Below are 19,347 nucleotides of genomic sequence, written 5' to 3'. Positions count from 1 at the left end.
TTACAAAGGCACTGAAAAAAGTGACTTTTGATAATTTTTCACACCATTGTGAGACCATCCTCAAGGTTTCATAATCAAAATTCAGGCACTTGGCAACTGGCACATACTGATGACGGTTGCAGTGTCCTGGGGGGTCATGTGGTCATCTTTTGTGCCTGACAAACAAAGTTAATGGGGAAGTCAGATTCACTTTACAACCATGTTACTAACCTAACAACTTCAGTGATTCATTTGGCAAGAAAAGTTATAAAAGTGGGCAAAACTCACTTAGCAACAGAAATTTTGAGCTCAATTGTGGTCATAAGCCAAGGATTAGATTCAATCTATTCTTGCCAAGTACATGAAATAGCGTACTACAATGTGCCAACTAATATGTACGGGGATGGTGTCAACGTCTTTGTGGTAACAGTAAACATTTTTATTGTAACAATCAAGTCCTATGTCTACTTCTCTGGAAAAAATCCACTACTTGCAAAGGTATTCTTCGAATGTCCCAGTAAGGAAACTTCAAATGAAAGCACAGCATGCAGTTGAATTGTTTAAACTGTTTAAAATTGGACTGTAGCAAGAATATGTCTTTATTGTTTAAAAGTTTTCTTTCTAGTATACTTTGTGCCACATCTTAACAAATATTTTATAAGTAATTAAGGCAGCAGAGATAAATGGAGTGGAATGTACCAGTTACCCAGAGGTTTGGAGGTGGGAATTAAACAAAAAGAAGTTGGATTGCACCTCTTAAGAATACAATTCTTGGATTTAATTCAAAATCAGGACAGTAAATCTGAAGCAAAATACAATCCACAAAAAACCCTAACAGACATATTGCCAAAAATGACACTGGGCCAGAGTTATTTGAGTCAAATCTGTTATTTCCATTTAAGCTTTTTAGAACTGGCAAATTATCAGTTTATCACGCACCCCATCTCTATCTCAAATTTAATCACTTGATACAGTAAAAAATATTTTTTGCTTCCTTTTTCCTCCACAATATAAAATTCTACTCGCCCAACAGACCAGAAGGTCCATTTCACACACATATTTTAAAACAGAAGTGGTACAATTAAGTCCTAATGAGAATTGCGATAATTTTTCATACAAGATAAATAGTCCCAATAATTTTGGTACAATTACACCCAATTTGGTTTGGAAATTATAATTCTCTACAGTATATTAGCACACTGCTCGAGAAACTGTTTTTGTGGAACATTCCTAACTGAATAATCCAATTTTAATACTGTTTTTAACAAAGCCAAGAAGCAGCAGAGCAAAACTGGAACGGAGTATGACAAAAATGTGGTGCTGTATGAACACTAAAAGATAGCTAAAGACTAGCTGATCCAAGTAATATTTCAGACTAACTCGGTTACATTTAACACTAATAATATAGCTCATGGAAACAGAACACATATTCAAAAGATAGATATTTTTGTTTCATTTTGGGAAAAGATATTGGAATTCCTACTGCACTTGTAAATGCTCTCACAAAAAAGTGCCTGTTAATATCTGACTAAAATCTTTTTTGCTTAAGATTCCAGTGGCTTCATTTATTGATTTTTCATAAAGTGGACTCCTTAAAACCACCATGTGTAATTTTCAGAAAGGATGAAAAGTACAAAATAAGCATCCTTTCCAATTTGCCAATTCAGATAGACTGAATGAGGAAAAATAAAAAATAAAAGAGCTTTTAATGCAGAAATGGAGAATAACTTTCTGAAGCTGAGGCTCTTTAGCTTCCAAAAGAGATCCCCCAAGTAGTGGTGTCTTTTAAAGGAAAGATTATATAAGGATATTCTTTAAAGCCTGTAGTATAATCTACTATATGGATTTTAAACATAATCTATCAATTCTGACCTTCAATCCATAGCTAGAAGTGAAAATTAAACTCGGTAGGCAGTACAAGGATCAATTTAACTGAGCTTTCGATTCTGGTTGAGGCAGTTCAATCCTATAAAAATCTGTGCCTTTGGTTTCCCTCTGCTGTGTCTTGTCCAGACGACTGAGTTAGCTTTTTAAAAATTAAATTTGTGGTATCAGCTACCAAAAAGAAATGTTTCTTACAAAATGGATAGTTGTTCCTGCCTGAGGCACTCGGCGTGAGTGGATTCAGACCTCAGGTGTTTTCTTCAATTTGAGATAAGGCTGGAGACAGAGCACACTTTTAATGTTCTCAGATTGAAATGTTTCTAATAAATTGGATGGACAGACAGAATACTGGAAAAATATTGAAAACCTCCCATGTGGATTTTAGACTCAAGGAAATAAGGTCTGAACCTGTTGCAGATTTTCCCAATTTAAGGAAATATTTTCCTTGAAAAGAGCCCTGGTTAACTCCGAAATCCAAAAATGCCTTTGATATATCCTGTAAGACCACTCTTTGTTTTCTGCTCTACTTTATCTTCCAGGGGTGGGAAACTGATGTGGTTGAGAGCCAGATCAAAAAATAAAGGCTTGCATGGAATTGGCTGGAATTCTGGAGGGAAATGCACCAGAGTTGCTTGCTTGCTGACAAGAGAAGGATCCAGGCAGAAAATCTCAAATCGTTCAGAAAGTGGCTTGATATAAAAGGAAGATAAACAGGAACAAAAATTAGTTCATTTAGACAATGTTTGTTACTTAACCCTCTAGTTTAAGGTTTCTCAATCTGCACATTTCCCTAATAAATGGACTTCCGCTTCCTAAACTCCACAGCCAGCATAGTTACGGTTGAGAAGAATTCTGAGAATTGAAGTCCACACATCTGGAACTTGCCACTCCTGGAAAACCTAGCTCTGGTCTAATGACAGAAATATTTAACTTTCTCGATAATGCATTCAAGGCAATGAAGTATCCTATGGACATATGAATTGTTGCTGAGGAAGCCTCAGAAAAGTATCCAAATCTGTTGTGGAAATACTATTATGCTGGCAAATGCAGAAGAGAAAACTAAATGTAAGTATAAGTTTCTAATGGAGTTGCAGATAACTGGTTAATATTAGGACTAAGCCAATATCATGCATTAAATAATATCACAAAGCTGCTCTTCTATTTTAAAGAAACCCAATTATGATTAAGGTGATCCCCAATCTATGACTATTCGTTCAGCAACCATTCCAAGTTGCAAAGGCACTGAATGAATAGTGGTTATGACTGATCCTCAGACTTACAGCTGTCACAGCAGCCTGGCAAACACAATTGTGTTTTGAGTACCTGGCAACTCTTTTGCACTTATGAGCACCCCACAATCACATGACTGCCATTTGCAACTTTCCCAGCAGCTGCCCTATAATGTCAAAGGGGAAGCTGGAAGGGAATGTTGCAAGCCATGGGGGTCAGTCTTCTATACCTGCACCCCCTCACCTAGCTGCTCTGGCCCCTTGCATACCTTCCCAACCCTCTCTAAGGCTTTCTCACACTTGCTAACCTACATGGCACCATCCTTGATCTGCACAAAAGAAGAACTAGGAGATGGAAAAATATCAGCCTTCCATATAGTGGCCTTGGTCAAGACTGCCCCCAGCTTCAATTAGCATAAAGGAAAAACAGAAGGCCCACTACATGCAATATTTTAATAATATCATGCACCTAAAACTTCAATTTTCAAAAATATCTTAAATTTTTTGCCAAGCTCATGCTGTAAATCTTTTCTCCGAAATTATGCATAGGTTATGCATAGAAAAAGTGCACAGACAGAGCACTCTCATGATTCCTATGGATGTCTCTAAGGTTTAGGGAGTTTACTAAATTTCTGGGTATTTTTTAAATTCTTCATTATTCTAATGTTAGCTTTGCAAAAACAAAGAGGCATAATTAAGGAGGCATTCTGGTTTTTTTTTTTTTCTGAATGCTGTTCTCCCAGAATGTTGAGCTTCTTTTCCATCCAATCCATTCTTTTGTATGATGCTATGCCAAAAAAAATAAACTAGAAAACTTTCTAAACAAACAGGAACAATTAAAGATTTCTGTCATTGTATTTCTAATATATGTAATTCAAATTATATACTGACACACTACAACATAAGAAATTTGACTCCTTTTGAAATTGTGCTTTTACTGCATATACAGAAAGTCTCTTACCTTGCCATCTTTGACCTGGGACGGAGATTCTGCCTCATGACTGTCATCAGCATCTGAAGGAATCAGAAAACTATTTGAGGAAAATGCATTTACTAGGAAGTAAACCAGAACAAGAACACAAGGCTACATTTTAAAAATGTGAACAATGAAATTGTCTATAATTTATGATAATGCTTATCTCCAATCTTTCTCCTTAGAATGTAAATGATGCAATGATATCCATTTTTACCCTGTCCCAAATCTAACTGTATAACCATTCCTTAATATTGTTGTATGTCACTATCTTCTTCTGAGATAGGTGGACATATAAATGAGAGAGATAGATAGATAGATAGATAGATAGATAGATAGATAGATAGATAGATAGATAGATAGATAGATAGAGATGGGAGGGAGAGAGAGAGAGAGAGAGAGAGAGAGAGGGAGAGAAATATAGTACAATATTACAGAGAAGGGTCAAGGAATGGATGGTTCCAATTGAAGTCTGACACAGGAATGAGTATGCCAAACATACTTATGTTAAGTGAAGTGCATAGGCTTATGCTAATAAATTTAGATAAAAGTTAAGTTATATAGAGAAAAAGCTATTGGCATCAAAGGAAAAAAAGAAATGTTTGAGCAAAAAAACAATTTCACAATGGTGAAATTTACAAGGAGCAACACATCAGAGGAGAGAACAGAAGGTCAACAGACTTCAAAAGGAGCTTGCCTGAGGTACTTATGACTCTGAAGAATATCAGAGTTAATTATCTTGGTGGCAGAATTCTGGTTAGAAAAGAGTTTTAGGTGTGAAACGATGAACAGAAGTGGACAGAATATGAAGCAGTGAAGGCCACAGATGAACAGATCATGAACCAATATTGTCTAAAAGAGTCAAAGTGAAAAGGCTTTTTCCTCTCAGTGGTCTACAGAGAATCAGGGAAGTGAATATAATTTTTTTTATTGTGGCAAAGATGTTTTAAAGTCTAATTTATAACTTTAATTTAGACTGAGCCTATATTTCTTCCCTATAGCTGTTGGGCAGTAGAAAATGATTACTTTTTCTTTCCTTAATTGCCCTGTTAAAGTCACTGAAAAAATAAAGCTATAAAACCACATGTTAAAAAAAAGTAAAGTCCTTCATAGCCACTCCTGCCTTCCATTCTGAAATGTTGGCAGACTCTAACTCTTGAATCTTGAAAGCATTTCTCCATGAATACTGTGTATGTGGGAATCTGGAAAGCCACACTCACCTAATATGGCAGCTGCTTGCAAGGAGTATTTTTCTGCATTTACTTGAGTAATCAAATCCTGAACATCAGGTAGCTCCTATATAATACAGATCAATTCCACAAAAGACATATACTTAGTAGAGTTTCATTTTTCCTTCATGTTCATCCCACCTACCCACCCGAACTAATTTGCTAATGTTTCTCTTTTTTCATTGTTGGTAAAATAAAGTAGGGAAAATAAAAGTAGTGTTAAATACTTATGTCCTTTTGTGTTGCCAAACACAAATATATGTGGTATAATAACTCTTTCTCGTTTTCCCTCTCTCTCACACACACACATTGTCTGATGAGAGACAAATCCAAACAATTTGATTTTATAGTCTTAAAAATGGGCAAATCGGTCATAAATTTGTTTCAACAAATGAATCAGAACTGTACATTAGTTAGCAGAATGTAATAAATTTAAATATGTATGCCCTCCCTTACATCACCGTACAACTCTGTTAATGCATACTTCATAACCTGTTTCCTACCTTTAAGTTGCTTTTTTTAGTCCCAGCTTGAACCTGAACTTCAGTGGCATATTTCAGCACACGATCATACAAAACAAGAGCTTCGCTCCATTTTTTCACCAGGACATATGACTGTGCAATGAAAAAGCACCTAGGAGAAACAGAAAACCATACCAAGTAGATTGGTAAACTATGGCTTACGTGTTTTAAGTATCAATTAACTCTTTAAGTACTCTCAACTCTCTATGACAGAGGTGTCAAACCCCGCAATCTGTGGGCTGGATGCGTCACACACTGGCCACCCCCACCCCCGGTTTAGCAAAGGGGAAAAGTCATGATACGTCATGTGGCGGCATGAGTTTGACACCCCTGCTCTATGAGCACAATTTTCTTGAAACTATTCACACCCAGTCTTTCCCACTTTACATCCTCCTCTCTGAACTGCATGGAGGGGAGGGGGAGAAACAATGAAATGATTGTTTCTACAGAAATAACTGGAACATTTCCTACAATTCTGAACTCACTACAGGTAGTCCTCGACTTACAACCACAATTGAGCCCAAAATTTCTGTTGAGACGTTTGTTGAGTTTTGCCCCATTTTACGACCTTTCTTGCCTCAGTGACTAAGTGAATCATTGCAGTTGATAAGCTGATTGTTAAACCAATCTGACTTCCCCATCGACTTTGCGTGTCAGAAAGTCACAAAAAGTGATCTCATGACTTGGGGACACAGCAACGGTCATAAAACGAATCAGTTGCCAAGCATCTTTTGATCACATGACTGTGGGGATGCTGCAAAGATTGTAACTGTGAAAAATTGATGTGTCACCTTTTTCAGTGCCGTTGTAACTTTGGTCACTAAATGAACTGTTGTAAATCGAGGACTTCCTTTACTCAAGTTTCTTGTCTTGCTATCTTTTCAGTTCTCCATCTTGGATGTATTATAACAGCCAAAGGACTTTTTAAGCCATATAAATCTGGCTTAGAAAAAGAAATCAGGACGAGAAAAGTGGCTCCAAATTCAGAGTGTTTCGTACTTCTATATATTTCTATGAAATTCCTTGTTATGAACTGGAATCTCTGTCTTCCTTATTTATTCTGCATGTATTGTAATGACACTTCCAGGGCAATGAAAAGTAGCAGAGCTAATGTCTACCACTGTTGCAAACATTCATGGAATAGCACAAATATATTTTCTCTTGCCGCTCATTACAGTTTTGTTTGGATCCAAGCCACTGTATGACTGTGACTGCTTAACTGTGATTGAACAAATAACTTTGTTTGGTTGGGAATTACCGGTAAGCCTTATACACCAAGGTCTTTATTCCTATTTCCTTCAGGTAGCTTTTATCTTCTTCTAGGCCAGGAAGTTGTTGCAATTCTGCCAGATTCTTCAGTGTGATCAAAATGAGAAGACAAAAAAAAAAGCCCCTTAAATGTAAATAAACTTCACAATTAACAGTATAAATATTTTATCCAATTAAATAAATTTAACAGTAGTAAACCAACAATAATTTCATTTACTTTAATCAGCACTATTTGCTTAACAAACTGATACAATAGTAGACATGAGCAGAGCATTGTTTTCAAATACTGTAATCTCTTTACAAGGTAACGCCCTTTATCCGCTGTCCAAAAAATAACCTGTAATTATTAAAATTATTTAGGAAGCAACTTTCTTTGTGTGATCCTTAAAAGCAAGGTATATGTTTATTATATTTAGTGGTCATGAAAATATTATTTTGTATGAAGCAAAATTTCACAAAACCTCTTTATTTTCAACACTTCTACTGTGTTTTTAATGAATAGGTTCTGATGCTACCAATTTTCGCGCCCTGTCTGACCTGCACTTCCAGTTTAATAGCACACCTTTTCCCCATCTACTTTGCAGTCACCTTGTTCGAGATAAAAGAAAACTGGAACCGTAAGCCTTTCCCTTCCACTTCTAAACCACTCCTTACAGGCTTACCTGTAAGATGATGTCATAAAGGCGTATCAAATCCTGAGGTCGAGGAACACGCTTGCCATCTTCCTCGGGCTGCTGCTGACGAAGGAGTGCCTTCTGTAGTGCCTTTGCCATGCTCTCATTGCGCTTGATTGCTGTAGAGAGCTTGATGTAAGTCAGGTAACTAGAAAGCAGAGTATTAAAAACTGCATTATTACTAAAAGTCATTTCAGAATCATTTGAATATATACAAAGCTAATAGATGATGAACTGGGCAGACGAGAGAGTGAGATGACACCCAAGCGGTCCTACTGTTTGTCCTGAATGATTTTAATCTATTCTAGAAAGGCTCTTTACCTGTGCAGATACTGAATATTAGAGACTTTTCCAGAATCTATTTCCAAAGAGTGATCCCTCTGCTTCTGCAGGAAACAAAACATTAGATGTAATTTATTTATTTTAGAAAAAAATGTTTGGATGTAAACACAAAACTGTGGGATAGGTGCAGTCACAAAGGATCCTGTAGGACCTATCACCAAATAGTTCTTCAAGCAGACTCAGCAGTGATTTTATTTCACGCGTTTTTAACCAAAGGGGAGTCAAATGCATAAACCTTCTACTTTATGGCCCACCTGATCTGGCTTCAGCTCTTCACGAACGGCTTGTATCGCATCCCGACACTCACTCAGTAAAGATTCAAACAAACGTTCTTTAGTTTCTTCTTCTTCTGCCTAAATGAAGTAGCACAGAAAAATATACAATTATTAAAATCAATGCTACATTTCTCCTGAAAACAAAAGAAGATAAAACTTTCATTTAACAATTGCACGCAGTGAGTCTTACAAACATGTTATATTATATGCAACATTAGTGAAACTTTTATTACTTAGTGATAAACTGTGGAGATTAAGTCTACCATTTTATATTTCGGATATAACAGAAGAGGCACAATTGAGCTCTTCAGATTACCAAAAAAAAAAAAAAACCTTCCCCAGTGATTCTGTTAATATTTACTAAATTTAATGTGAACCAATAAACAAAACCAACATCTTCTACTTCTGTAGAAGATAGAGCAGAGAGAATATTGGCAAGAACATCCAAAAATCATATATTATTGGGTAAAGAGTTTCATCTCATATTCTCATTCAATAAGCCACACTATGAACTCCCTCTATTTTAGTTCAATTCCATTTTATTTTGAAATTTGCTAAAATGTACTTCCTATTCTAATGCTTAAAACTGTAACTTATTACCACTAGACTGTCAGGAATCTTTTTGTTGATGATAACCTAGTTTTATTTGCCCTCCTTTCTCCCACTAAACCCCCCCACACACACACCTTCAAAGTCAACAGTGCTATTTTCTGTGATAGATTAAGGACAGGAAACTAATTGATCTCTGATAGTTTTCCTGCTTCATAATCTAGGATTGGGAAGGAACATTCCAAAAGTTAAAATAACCTTAGGTTATTCATTAGCATTTTATAATACATAACATTTTTGACAGATTAAAATTACTTAACATCCATTGTTGGATGATGTGTTTGGATATATTCTACAGTTCAGTTATTTAGACTGTTGACTACTCTGAGCAGATCTCCCAAAAACCCGCTGGAATATGAGATTCACAATTTTAGGCCAGATTTTATTATTTTTTAAAATGGCTTTAAAAGAACATTCTTTTAATTTATATTTTTTATTCCTCCAATGTTTAACTGGATTAATACAAAGGACTCAGGGAAGTTAAGTTTTCTAAATTTGAATAATCAGAGACAGGTCAGACTAGTTTGGGTGCTTCACCCGTGAGGCCATTTCAACTTCAAACATGCAAAGGGGAAAGGCCAGAATATTAATGCTGAAACAAAAGGAAATGAGGTGGAGATTTATTATTTTACTTATATAAAAATGAATTTATTTTCCTTTTCTAACACAGTTATTTATCTTCTAGGATACCTTGAAGAGAAGGAAATAGTTAGCAAATATTCAGGGTTTTGTGGCATATGCTGAGTCATTCCCAAGTCACAGGCAAGGGGTTGCACCAGAGCACAGGAATTAAGACTTTGAAAAAGTTAGTTACAGAAGAGTTAAATTAATTAATTAATAGCATATTACTCAATAATCCGAACGGAGAGCACAATATTCTTGGACAAGATTAAGAGTTTCGACAAGTAACTTAAGCTTCCTGGGTCATAAACAGTTTCTCTTTTAAATATGGAATTTAAGAATTTCAATTTTCTGCTTGGAAAAATACCAAAAGCATTATTTGTTCACATGTCCCAGGGTGAGGTTCACAATTATTACCATCCCTGTAATCCAGGAGTGAGCAAGGCACGGCCCAGTCTTTTCCCATTACAGTATTTGGTGGCAAATAGTCAAGTGACAGCTGTGTTCTTATTACTTCTTGCCATGAACTGTTACCCCCATTTTTAGACAAAGGTTTTGGTTGCTAATACTGCTTTGTTATCTGGAGCACTCATTGTAATGTATCAATAAGCAGCTTCTAAGAATCTTTTACACAAATAAGCTGAGTACTTCTTTTTTATTTTATTTTGTTAAATTGCTCGTTTTCACAACACCCTACTTTGGATTTTTTTTTAAATTGAATTAATTTTCAGCTAGTCTATGATGGCAATAAAATAAGCTGACCTGGCATGATTTCTTGCCCATATTCAGTGACAAATGAATTTAAATACATAACAAATTATATTTAAATTTCCTCCTTTATATAGAAATCAGAACAGAACAGCTACCAAGTTCACGTGACCACAGGACCCTGCTTAAGAGCTAAAATCACAGGTTTCAGGAGAGTTTACTTACTTGAGTTATAGCTGCTTCAGTATCTGCCAACCCCAACAGAAAGATTCTCACTTTGTCTATTTTCACAGGCACCGTTCTTCCCCTCCATTCCACCTCACTCATAGTGGCGGCCTGCTTTGCTCGAGTCTGTGTGATTAATGACTAGAAAACAGGGAAATTTTGGTTTGGCATTCTAATGGAAAACATTTATCTCTCACAATACATGTTTCTCACTGTATGCAATAAGTAATGTCAACTGTAAACTATGAAAGTTTAACTTTCAAGTTATTGCAATCACAAATCATGATTATTTTATAGCCAGCTTTACTATGAAGACAGAGACTAACAAGAAACATGTACTTAAAGTGATTTTACACATACAAAATTAAAAAGAAACTTTTGCCTCAGACTGAAAGATCAATCAAGGTTGTTGGGAAGCATAAGGTCTTGAGGACTTTCCAAGATTTCCAACAGGATACTTTTTGGCAAACATGAACATAACCGATTCGCTGGATGGCCTATTGAAGTAGAGGAAAGGCTGGAAGTTTGCTTTGAGTGTTCTCAGGTACAAAAAGGCAAGTTTGAAAGCATACTGATATTTCCCTAATATTGTTTAAGATACATGCTTAAAGAGAGCAAGAATCTTTAAGTTTGCAGGGTATACAACGTATAGAACTTATGGTAGTGTCTACTTGAGGCATAGTCCCAAGTCTAATGTAGATTTTAAGTACAAGATTTTAAGCATGGTGCCATAATATTTAGTGGAGTGCAAGGTTTTTCAGCAGCTCAAATTTACATTCAAACCTACAAAGCATTTCCAGGACAAACTCCTAGGGGAGACGATTACTACCAAGAGTGTGTAAGCCTCACAAATAAATGTATGAAGGGCTCTGTATGAAGTTGTTATATATGAAGTTATTGATAAAAAATTGAAGTGGAACATGAGAAATGTATTGTCCACAAAAGTACAAGCTTTAAAATGCCAAACTATTCTGTTAGTAGTTGCAATGAACAGATAAAATACTAGCTCAAATTCTATGTCATGTGAAGATGACATTAACTATACAGCACATCGCTTTTTCAACTGCAGCCCAAATGTTTCCTATCTTTTTAAATACAGTGGACAGCAATGCAACAGTTTTTACAAGCAAGTACTAAATTTCTGCTGCAATTTATATAATTTGCAAAATGGCAAAATCATACAAATGGTACTGTTTGGGGCAGCACAAAAATGATAATTTTTAAAATTAAACAAATGAATTAATCAGATTAGGAGAAACAAAGGAAATATTTTAGAACTATCCACAAGGAAGACCCAACATTATTTTAAACAGATGGTATTTGATTTACAGAAGAAGATGAAGACATTAATTGTATTAGCTGCCTATCTCTCCTGTTAAGTCTTAACAGAACCAGAATCTATGGTCCTTTAGGTTTTTTTAAACAGCAATCTTAGTCACCTCTGCTGCAGTGACAATGAAGAGTTACAGGTTTCTTAACTCTACTATCTAAATTTTGCTTTTGTGTTTTTAAATAACTTTAAAGTATTATATTGTAAGATAATTACAAACACATTGTATTTTAGATTTCTTAAAAGAAAACTAAAAGAAAAGTGACATATCAGTTAAAATCAGGCATTGGTAACAATTCCTTCAAAAAGGAAGTGTGTGAAATTAATTACCTCTAGTTTTTCAGCAAGGAGCCCTTCGGTGCCTCCAGTCCTCAGCCTCATTTGCATCAGCTCACTAATAGCAGACTGGTCACCTAAGAAACAAGGGACAGAATTCAATCAGCCTGTCATCCAGCACAATTTCTCACTTAACAAAAACACACAGCAAAGCTTCAAGAAAGCTCGCAGCACAGGGGATGGTAGCAACACAAAGCATGTATTTTAACCTATTTAAATAGACAGAAATGTGCAAGAAACTAAGAGTATCAGAATATCAGCTGCTACACACCAAAAACCTTAGAAGTGCCAAGCATATCCAAACGATATATTTAATACTGTATATATCTAAATATTAACATTTTGGTCTACAATATATATAAAAAAATATTTGCACGATTATACAAATCAAAGAATCGCCTTGGAGAGATGGGCGGGCATAGAACTTTAATCAATAAATAAAACTGCAATCTGCAGCAAAAGACAAAAATGTGAGGGAAGGTTTTTTAGCAGTCTTCCATAAAATTTTTTTTCCTTTTTGCAAGAAGGAAAAGATGTTGCTGTTTTTTATTTGGATATTCTTAAAGATTTGGATTATTTTATTTGGGTAAATGAAGAGAAAATGTTAAGAATCCCATTAATAACTGTCACCTTGGACATTTGCATGTTCTTCTCAGAAAATATGAAAGCTTCGATTTGTATGAATATAAATATCACACTGAAAATTATTCTGCATTCAGTCTAACTAATGCATTAATTTCACAGGCAATTGTATGAGAATAATGGAGTCTTCTTTGAGCTTGATTGTTTTCTTGCAGATATTTCATTACCCAGCTAGGTAACATCTTCAGTACTAGAAAGTAGCACAGTTTGCTCTACGTACATAGCTTACCCTGTCAATGTTGGTAGGAGTGTATAAGAATAATAACTATTACATTCTTTCAATATATTTTTCTTCTTGATTTACTTACCAATATTATAAGCACAGTAACGAATATTTGGAGAGATTTCTTCCACTCGCTGATTATATAATATGGCCTGCTCCTCCGTGAATGCACTAGCCAGCTTTTCATAAATGGTTCTGCAAAAGGAAGGTAAAAATTACTGTAAATAGTCAGTACTTTACAGTATTAAAAACCTTTTCTTTCTATTTGAGGGATTACTGTAATAATACTGAGCTTTTAAGCTTCATCACTAAGCTATGCCAAAGCAAAATTACACTGCTTTTTAAAAAGTTCAAGAGAAAAAAAAATTCTACATCCAGAAAAATCTGAATGGGAAAAACTGTTTATTTGATAGAGAATGGACATAGAAATAAAAAAAATGAAACTCACTTGCACTTGTTGAAAGCCTCCATTGCTGCCTTCCATTCCTGATGCTCAAATCGGAGCATACCTGTGAGGTAGGCTGTGTATGCCTATAAGAAAAATGAAGATGGATGATAAGTAGTGCAACTGTATGGTAGCCTACTGAATTTAGATTTTCCCATAATTATCAATACATAACAGGAAATATACCAATATCAAGTACAAATGAGTATACTATTTATTTTCATGAAAATAAATAGGGGTGCTATGGAGCCCAAATTGTGTTATTACTACCTGGACAATATTTTTTTCAGACATCGCCTAAAATGAAAATGTATGCAAGATTACATGAGTTGTTTTTCCACAGGAAATAGTAGTGGTGGAATATATTCTTTTTAGTTAGATTGCTAGAGAAATAAATGACTGCTGGCCAAATATCCATATTACTTCATATTAGATTAATAAGACATGCAAAAGTTCCATCAAAATATCATGACCCTGATTATTCTGACTGCAGAATGGCCTAATGAGTTTCAGGGATAGAATTTCGTACAACCCAAATGATCAGCATTTGAAACAGAGGTTTTTATAAGGTTGGGTTTTTTCTTCCTATTTTTTTGCATATCAAGTAACACAACAGAAGGTTGGCCCTTCTGAAAATAGTTTTGAGTTGTGTCTGAACAGACTATAATAAGCTTTTTTCCCTTTTCTTTTTTCTGTATTCTTCACTGGAGCTTTTATTATCTACAGTTTAGATCTAATTGTCCACAAAGAAATTAACTCTTGTGCATTTTGTCTGCCTTTCTAGGAAAGTTTTAAAAGCTAATACTAACCTGAGCTTCCAGCTTTGTCTTAGCATCCACACGGCTACTTTCACAGAGATGCTCCAGTTCCTCAGCATATTTTACTGCTTTGCGTAGGCGAGATAACAAATGAAAACGTTTGCGTGGTTCTGTGTTGGCTTCTTGCTTAAGCTGCATTGCATAACTCCAGGCTCTTTCAGCATCCATAAGAATTAGGAGTAAATATCTATGGCATAAGATCAATGAAAAATTATTCAAAGTTCTTATAATTTCCCTTGAGAATTTCAATAGAAATATAGAACAGATGTATCTGTTCTTATACTTCTGTCCCAATCACACATCTTGTCTAAAGCCAATCTCAAAGTCCCCTTCTACCAACTGATTGATTATATTTACATCACACCTTCCTACTGAAGGACACTTCCACAAACCTTCTTTTATCCTTACAATCATGGGAAGATCAACTTTGCCTTTCCTCATTTATTATCTTGATAGAAGATTTTGACAGTACATTTATATATACAAGAGCATTCTAGGAGTAGTATTTCTGATCCTGTATCCAGATGACATGCATTTTGAACAGTGTAGCACTAATTGCAAAGGCCACATTTACCATTCTCAAAACTTCATTCTAGCATACGTAACAGGGACTGGAATGTTTGTTATATGGAATTGAAACAACTTTAAATGCACTAAAATGTTTTAAAATACCTACATCATTTCCAAGATTTGCTTCCAGAACACAAAAGTAGTTTACTTTGTAAAATAACTGTATTTTTCTGTATCTGAGAGTATTCAAAGACATAGGGCAATTTATTTTATCAACGTTTCATATTTTAATGTAATTTTGGAATTTGGTTAACCTCTCTTTTGTTCAGGATGCTATCCCCATCTTTTTCTATGAGGACAGAAGAAAGAAAGAGGCCCAATTCCCATCTCCAACTCAAAAATGGAAGGCAGAAATAGTTTAGCTTGCTTGACCTCCAAGCATAACACAAAGTCTCTCTTTAGAGTTTCTAGGAGAAATAGAGGCTAGGCCTCCTGACTTCATCTTTGCATTCCCAATTTATTCGTGGAAACTGAGGCTTATTACAGTTCTGTAGCTTCTCCAGGCAACCCCGCCCCCCTCAAAAAAAACTGTACAGTTAGATATTAATGCAAAAGTATGCAACAGATCTTTCTGTTTATGGAATAGGAGAGGGAACAGGCATCTGCAAAGGAAATTTGATAAATCAGCATGACCTATTCTGCTGGGTTAAAAAGAGGGTGCTAGATACAGCCTTTATATCTTGCAGTTATAGAACCTTCCAGTACCTGTTATCAGATAATAGCTCTTCTGTTATTTTTTTCCCTGTGAACTTGTGCCTATTTCCCATCTTGAAGTTAAGAGTTTTTCTGAGCCTCCTTAGTCGACGGGAGCAGTAACCTCTTCAAGGGGTGAAGAGAAAAGAAATGGTTAATTCTTATTCAGAGTAATATTTGTTTTCAATCTACTTTCCCTACCCTCCCATAAAAAATGTTTCAAGAGAAAATACTGCTGCAATCTATAAAATATGATGATGTAAATAATAAAGACTTGAAGGAAGTCATTCAGAAAAGATACGACCATAGAAAGACAGGCACGAAAGCAAAATAAGTCAATTCATATATCAATTCTTAAAGTAAAAATTTACAGGCATAGAAAAAATGGACAAATTGAAAATTTCAACTATTTTTAAGCTAGAATTCTTCTCATAAATGGATTGATAGCTGAACTGAAATGGAGTGATATCTACAGAAAACTTATCTTCAAAGTTATATGGACTGATGAACATTAAGTTTCACCAGTGCACATGTGCCAGAGGTGCAACTTACATGGTTAGTGAGGTGGTTTTTCAGGGAAGTAATTTATGAGATAAAGCCTGAATTACAAAAAACATTCTCAGCCTACTTGGATATAGTGTTCCAAATTATATTTTATCCAATTATTATGTACCAGAAAATATGTAGCACACATACAAGACATAAGTCATACATACATACAAAATTGATTGATAGTGAGATTGGTGGCACAGAAATTTAAAAATAAACCAAACCAAACCAAACATGGTCAGAACTTTCCTAAAACAGAGCAACAAAATCATGCTTAATTTAAAAATATACCACATAAGTTATTAAATCCATGCACGCCTGATTCCCAGTGATATTAAAGACAAAAGAGTTAGCATTGATATCTAATTCATTCTACTTTTAATTTCTTCTGTAAAATCAGCTGCATCATTTGTAACTATTGAAATAAGCATTTTTTATTAATAAAAAGAAAGGCATTTCTTGTTCAACTGTTAACTTCCTTTCATACTAACCTGTATCTCTGAAAATCACCATGACGTAGGCCATGTTGCTGCTGTGATTCTTTAATAATCTGAAGAACTAAGACTTATTAAGGAAACTTCCAACAATATAAGTTATATAGTTAAATCACATAAAATATACTGTACATTTTATTTTAGTATTTCTTAAAGTTCAAATATAACAAGTTAGCGACTGTTTCTGAGCGTGATTATAATGGAATAGCAGCTGGATGACAAAGATTTTCCTGCATTCATATTCTAAGCCTACCAGTTTCTAATGCCTGTTTGGCTTTGGAATAAAACTGATACAATTTTACCAACCCTGAGATATGTTATTTAAAACCTAATGTAATTTTAAAATAATGATTTACTACTGAGCTTGGAAATTAACAGAATTATTAGATTCAGTGGTAAGCTAATATAAATATATTTTTAATTTTGGCTTCAAAATCACTACCCAAAGATAAGCTATACAATCTGGGGAAGTAAAAAATTTCTAGAATTACAGATTAACCATTATATATCACTGTTGTGCCACTAATTAAAGATGTGCAGTAAGTGTCATTAGAATATTCACAAAATTTACAAAATTAACATTTCAGGTTCACATTCTTTCTGTGTAGCATTTTACTTTACAATTGGACAGCATAATTTAATTGTTTATCACCCTGTAAAATGTGAATAACTTTTTGAAACTTCTTATCTGCTATATTCATTTCACATTATCATGAAAGATCTATAAACAGAAATATGGTTGCTTATTCAACAAATTTCTGACATGGTGCATACAAAGACCTGATATTTCGTCTCCTCCACAAACATGGAATCCCTTGGGATAATTCCACAAAAAGAAGGAAACACGAAGCCTAATTTAGATTAGAAGATCTCCAAGGTCTCTTCCAATTGTTATTCTATTCTAACTTTTCAGTTACGAGTTTAGTTGCTTTGTTTTACAAATCAGAGAGTCTGCATACCTATTGCCTATAAAATCCCAAAGTTGGCTAATGAGTTATTCTATGCAATGGTTTGTTGTTGTTTTTTTTTGGGGGGGGAGGAGACCAAAAAAAAGCAATGCAGTTTCACGTTGTAACTAATTAATTGTAATACATCTCAGAGCTAAGGGAAGTCTCTAACCTCCAATATGCCTTGGACTATATATTTCCTCAATGTTAATTTCAGAGGAGGTGTCCACTTGAAAGTCAGCCAAATACATCGATCGTCACTAGCCGAAATTCGGGAAGACAAACCAGTTAGAAATTATAAACGAAGTTCGGAAATTTCTCAATGCAGGAGCCGAAGCCTGAGAAAGGCTCGCCCTTCGCCTTAAGTGACACGTCCCCATTAGCGCTTTCCCTTCCAACACGCCCGTAGGATACTCTCCAGGCCCAGGCTATCTCCGAGGCCACCGGACTTGGGTTTTTCATTCTCCTTGTTATCCTCTAGGGTAGCCATGGAACTAGCGCCACTGCTACTGCCGCTACCACGACCGCCGCCGCCGCTGCTCCCGGCCATCTGCCGCTCAGCCGCCATCTTGCACCCGTTCCGCTTGGGCCGTGAAGCATCACGGGACAGGAAGTAGGTGTTGAAAGTGCCACGCTCACCAGTCGCCAACTCTGAGGCTGACGGGACGGTGGAGGACACGCGCATGCGTGTTCGGAAAGCGGCTCCTGGTATGGGCGCAGTACTTTGGCTTGCTCGCTGGCCCTCCAGGTTTAAATGTAAGGGAATAGAAGTCGTAGATTTTAAAGGCAACGCGCCAAATATGCTTGCTAGAGCGCGCCGCGGGCTGGATATGCTTTGGGCTCGCCGAAGATGGAGATATAAGGAGAGTCTGTGAAAGTCCGGCCATTGAAAGGATTATATTAATTATCAGTTATATTATAAAATGCTTTTATAATGACTGGAAGCTTTCAAGAAGAGACTGGACTGCCATTTATTTATTTTTATTTGTCAATTGCTTACAAGATAATAGGTATAAGTAAAAACATAGTTATGAATACATATAAGAAAAGTAAAAAATATAAAAGAAACAATAGGACAGGGACGGTAGGCACGTTGGTGCGCTTTTTTTTTTGTCAGAAATGGTGTAGGTAGGGTCTCCTGCTTGGGTGAGGGGTTGGACAAGATGACCTACAAGATCCCTTCCAACTCTGTTAATTTGTTAAATCTGTTAATAGGGTTGGGCTACCTGTGGTTTTTTTCAGGTGTTGAAGTACTAGCCATGCAGATCAGAATAAGGCTGATGGCGGTGGGCATTGGAGTGGGAATTCAAGAAATCAGGGCTGCAATTTTTCCATTCATTTTTTTCCCTATGGAAAACTCTGCTAGTTTTTTGCCTGTTGAACCTTGTAAAGGAGCACAAGACTTTGAATTTGTGTGTGTGTGTGTGTTAAGCTGAGCAGAATTGCTGTGGAGTCTACAGTCTCAAAATTGAAATAATACATCGTAATAAATAATACAAAAAGAAGGCAGTTATGATTCTTGATGATTGTATTTTTTTCTTATGTACACTGAGCATATGCACTAAAGACAAATTCCTTGTGTGTCCAATAAAGTATTCTATTCTATTCTATTCTATTCTATTATGCTTGGTCTGAGTTAGTCGATAAATCACATCAATTTGATTTAGCTCTAGATGTTGGCTTCTTCAATTTTTAAAGAAAACTGATGAGATCATTTTATTTTATGAAGGATTTGTGAAATAGTTAAGCCACTGATGCCCTG

At 35.5% G+C, this 19,347-nt stretch overlaps 1 protein-coding gene across 2 annotated transcripts; it reads right to left on the bottom strand.

Moving 5' to 3' along the window:
* Positions 1–533: 533 nt before the first annotated feature.
* SRP68 (signal recognition particle 68) lies at positions 534–18,171 on the bottom strand. 2 transcript variants are annotated; one of them, XM_026667501.2, is made up of 16 exons: positions 18,000–18,171; positions 16,636–16,702; positions 15,608–15,721; positions 14,324–14,519; positions 13,518–13,600; positions 13,155–13,264; positions 12,199–12,281; positions 10,539–10,679; positions 8,355–8,453; positions 8,080–8,144; positions 7,747–7,906; positions 7,074–7,168; positions 5,798–5,927; positions 5,286–5,361; positions 4,054–4,106; positions 534–2,552 (listed from the first exon to the last, which is right to left on the bottom strand). In XM_026667501.2, the coding sequence occupies exons 1-16, from the start codon at positions 18,151–18,153 to the stop codon at positions 2,325–2,327; spliced, it is 1,854 nt and encodes a 617-aa protein (XP_026523286.1). In that variant the 5' UTR covers positions 18,154–18,171; the 3' UTR covers positions 534–2,324. The 2 variants fall into 2 exon arrangements, with proteins under 2 accessions (XP_026523286.1, XP_026523288.1); XM_026667503.2 differs by having other exon boundaries at positions 16,636–16,694.
* Positions 18,172–19,347: the final 1,176 nt, after the last annotated feature.

The sequence above is a fragment of the Notechis scutatus genome, chromosome 2, assembly GCF_049901735.1.
Source record: "Notechis scutatus isolate UNSWTSFEM ecotype Mainland chromosome 2, rNotScu1.2, whole genome shotgun sequence".
NCBI lineage: Eukaryota > Metazoa > Chordata > Lepidosauria > Squamata > Elapidae > Notechis > Notechis scutatus.
The sequence above is the reverse complement of the archived record's forward strand: the minus strand, read 5'-3'. Positions and strand labels throughout refer to the sequence as shown.